The sequence below is a fragment of the Cibotium barometz genome, chromosome 1 (assembly GCF_041138505.1).
Source record: "Cibotium barometz isolate CiBa-2024 chromosome 1, ASM4113850v1, whole genome shotgun sequence".
Classification (NCBI taxonomy): Eukaryota; Viridiplantae; Streptophyta; class Polypodiopsida; order Cyatheales; family Cibotiaceae; genus Cibotium; species Cibotium barometz.
In genome coordinates this window covers 33,800,132-33,803,933 of record NC_141046.1, presented here as the reverse complement: position 1 = coordinate 33,803,933, position 3,802 = coordinate 33,800,132, and the positions used below count along the sequence as shown (strand labels likewise).

Sequence of the window (3,802 nt, the reverse complement as noted above, 5' to 3'; positions counted from 1 at the left end):
TATACATCGTCAACCAAGAGAAAAATAATACCGTATCGAGGTTCCAAACAACTACCTTGCATTTGGTCATGCCAAATGCCTTAAGTATCTCACCTATATATTTTTGTTAACAGATGAAAATGATGTTATCTGGCTTCTGCCAAACCTCAATCCCCAATCAATAATGCATAAGCCCAAGATTGGTCATCTCAAACTTTGCACTTGAAGCATCTATTGTGTGTGTGAGATGTGGTGATCCCTTGTCAAGATGAGGTCATCTACATAGAGAACAATGATCATTGACTTTCCTTGCTCACAAAAGACAAACAAATTTACATGTAATGGCAATGCATAAGAGACCAATACTCACAAAATAGTCATAAATCCTTTGTTACCATACTCATGGAGTCTATTTTAGCCCCTAGAATTCCCTTCATAACCTACAAACTTTACTTTCAGAATCGAGACTTATCCTTTTACCTTTCTCACACACACGCACACACGCACACATGCACACATGCATATATGTATGTATGTACATATATACGTGTGTGTGTGTGTGTGTGTGTGAGAGAGAGAGAGAGAGAGAGAGAGAGAGTTGGGGGGGGGGGGGGGGGGTACTGGTGTAACAATAGTATTTAATACATTTAAACAAGAAGAGTACACTCTCCATCCTTAAGTCAAGAAGGCTATCTCTACCATATAGAAGATCCAGGCACCTCAACTGAAACTATCAACACGGCACCTTTACAAGATCCTCCTTTCTTAAGACTGCAAAAAGTAAAAACGAAAGTTTGCAAGCAGTCACTTTTAAGTCCTCTAGCTCTGGTGCTCTTTCAGCACATCCGGACACAGGTGTAACCAGGTATACCAGCAATCGAACGCATTTGTATCTTTAACCTGAGCAAAGTAAGCCAAATATATCTATAACCAAATTACAAACTCCTCAACCTGCTCCCAAGAATCTCTTCAGGCCGGCCTTCTGTTCTGCAGTAAGTCTACTTGGGAACTTGACATCGAATTTAATCCTCAGGTTCCCTCTCTTCCCCGGCTCTTTTGGTATTGGCATTCCTTCCTTCGGGACTACTTTCTCATACCCTGGACTGATCACTTCATTGCAGGGTATGGTCAGAGTTCGACCATCGAGGGTATTCAATGTCACTGTTGTGCCTGTAAGAGCATCAGCCAGGGGGATCTTTTGAGTCACGATCAGGTCATTACCATCGCGCTTGTAGACAGCATGGGGCCTCTCATCGATCACGAACACTAGGTCTGCGGCAACAACATTAGGCTGCTCATTCCCTTTCTCAGGAAAGGTAATTTTGGTGCCTTTCTTCCAACCTGGCTTTACATCAATTGTCAATATCTCCTCCACAGGCAATGTTTTCCTGCAAACCAAAGACAGGCAAGTGTCACAATCTCTGTATTCCCCATTGCAAAAGGTTCCATGTAGAGACACATTGAGACATGTCATACATACCCACTAGCATCGGCAATATTCCTTGAAATCTTCATCTTTCGGGTGGACCCATTGTACAGCTCTTCTAATGTGCATGGGAGCTTGTTCTCAACCGCAGCTGCTTTCCTCGGACCTGAGGGAGGCGCCGATTCACCAAAAGACCTGAAGACACTGTCTGTGCCACTGAAGCCTCCAAACATGCTGTCACCAAAGGGGTTTCGCCCAACCCGGCCGCCGCCCATCCCCCCCAGTCCACCCATGCCAAAAGGGCTTCCTCCGCCAAAGAACTCCGCAAAGATATCTTCAGCATTCCTGGGGTTGAATCTGAAGACATTTGGACCATCGCCGTTGGCAAAGTTAGGACCAGCAGCACCAGGAGGAGGAACTTGTCCTTTCAAACCCTCCTCCCCATATTGGTCGTAGATAGCACGCTTTTGGGCATCACTCAGCACCTGGAAAGCCAGTTAGCTCCATGAGAGTGTACTCACAAAGCTTCAAATGGGCAACTATCATGCATTGCAGAGAGGACATGCTATGAAATCCCTGCTCATCCCATCAGCACATTCTTCAACAATGATAAGATTGGGCTGTACAGTTAAAACGGTATAACAAGTACAGGTACTTTAAACAATTCGATTATTTATTAAAATAACATCAAATTGAAACAAGTAATATGAGTCACTTTCATAATGCCAGCCATATGGATGTAGTGCAGTGGATTAGAGAGCTCTTAACCTTACGATTACATAACCATTAATTAGCATAACTAGCGACGACAAACCAACTAAAGAGCATTAAACAAGCTTACGATCAAGAATCAGTTTCCCATTCAAAGAATAGATGGCATTCTTTTGATAAGAGGCAATGCTTTAGCTGCATAGAACCATTGCGTACCATCTACATCTAAGGCAACTAAGCCATGCTTGCGTGCACAATTAGGGCACCCAAGAGTATGTACAAATAGATAAATCACCATAGTGGTCAAATCTTAGTTTCTTACACTTCTCCGGAGATGAAAGACAGACTCTGCCATGATGAAAGCGAGCACGAAAGAGAAAAAACTCATGGTTGAGCAATAGCACCGCTTTGGGAAGAAAGAATTAATACAATCCAGAGACCACACACCCACACACACACACACGGACAATTGGACCGCTTTAAATGGAAAGAAACAATACAGATCAGGTGGCCTGGAGGCTTCAAAAGAAATCTACATGCCCTTAATAGCGGAAAACATATGCCAATGGAAAGTTCAGACTATTTCCTGAACTTAACAAAAACCAAAGGGCGAACGACAGTCTACTCACAGAATTCAGAATTTCGACTCTCTCTCTCTCTCTCTCACCCCCAGCCCCTTAAAAGGTAAAAAACAAAAGAGATAACAGACCCAGAGAAATGAAACAAACCTCATAGGCCTCGGAGATCTGCTTGAATTTAGCCTCAGCTTCCTTCTTGTTGTTGGGATTCTTGTCAGGGTGCCATTTCATGGCGAGCTTGCGATACGCCTTCTTGAGGTCATCATCGGTGGCGGTCTTCGGGACCTTCAGAACGTTGTAGTAGTCGACACCCATATGATGAGAAAGAGAAAATCAGGGCTTTAACAGATTGATGGTATGCTTGACTATGGCGAGGGTATGAGATGAGGTTATGGATCTGGCGACGAGATAAGAAGAGGGCCTGGCTATGACGAGGGAGGTCTAGCTATGGCGAAGGCGTAAGAAGGGGCGGGGCAGTAAGTGGGGGTTGGCTATGGAGAGGATAGCAAATTAGAGTCGAGATGCGAACAGTTTGGCTATAGCAGTACAAGATGTGAACAGTTTGGCTACAGCAAACGAGGGCAAAACAGAGAATGAGGGCAATGACGAATGAGAGCAGGGAGACTACGAAGATGTTCACAGACAATTACGATCAGGATCTGGCTATGGCGATACAGAAAACTTCAATATACATGAAGGATCCCCAAACACCGTGGCAATGGAGAACGTTCTAGGTCCCTCTGGAGGAAACGGACGCACCCCCCCACCAAACCTTTGCCAAAGGTTTCACACAAAAGGTGATCAATGTTACATACATTATTTTTCTACGAAAACATGAGTATATTATTTCTATGAAAACATGAATACATTATTTGTACTAGTGGCTCCCCTTGCTTCCCAAAAATCAAAGATCTCACTTGACATATTCAAACATAAGACCTAAAAATCAAAGAAAATTTGTATCGATCAGTAGCGCAAAAAAAAAATCGATTTGTATCAACACAGCTGGCAAAAAACAGCATATTGCCTTTCTCTCAATTTGTGTCATCCACAAGCTTCTCAATATCCACAAGCTTCTCGAGGCCACCAAAGAGCAAGGAGACAAGTC

The 3,802-nt window shown here is 43.6% G+C and overlaps 1 protein-coding gene across 1 annotated transcript; it reads right to left on the bottom strand.

The window, feature by feature from the left end:
* Nucleotides 1–600: 600 nt before the first annotated feature.
* Nucleotides 601–3,538, bottom strand: LOC147641901 (uncharacterized). The gene is made up of 3 exons (XM_086800907.1): nt 2,845–3,538; nt 1,460–1,890; nt 601–1,367 (listed from the first exon to the last, which is right to left on the bottom strand). The coding sequence occupies exons 1-3, from the start codon at nt 3,007–3,009 to the stop codon at nt 926–928; spliced, it is 1,038 nt and encodes a 345-aa protein (XP_086657033.1). The 5' UTR covers nt 3,010–3,538; the 3' UTR covers nt 601–925.
* Between the last annotated feature and the right edge of the window lie 264 nt (nt 3,539–3,802).

What these genes read in the sequence shown, in the direction of transcription:
- LOC147641901 (XM_086800907.1), bottom strand. Translation starts at nt 3,009, where the DNA reads ATGGGTGTCGACTACTACAACGTTCTGAAGGTCCCGAAGACCGCCACC. An exon ending in AGATCTCCGAGGCCTATGAG is followed by an intron (nt 1,891 to 2,844) that starts GTTTGTTTCATT and finishes CTGGCTTTCCAG; the next exon opens with GTGCTGAGTGATGCCCAAAA. An exon ending in AATATTGCCGATGCTAGTGG is followed by an intron (nt 1,368 to 1,459) that starts GTATGTATGACA and finishes TTTGGTTTGCAG; the next exon opens with GAAAACATTGCCTGTGGAGG.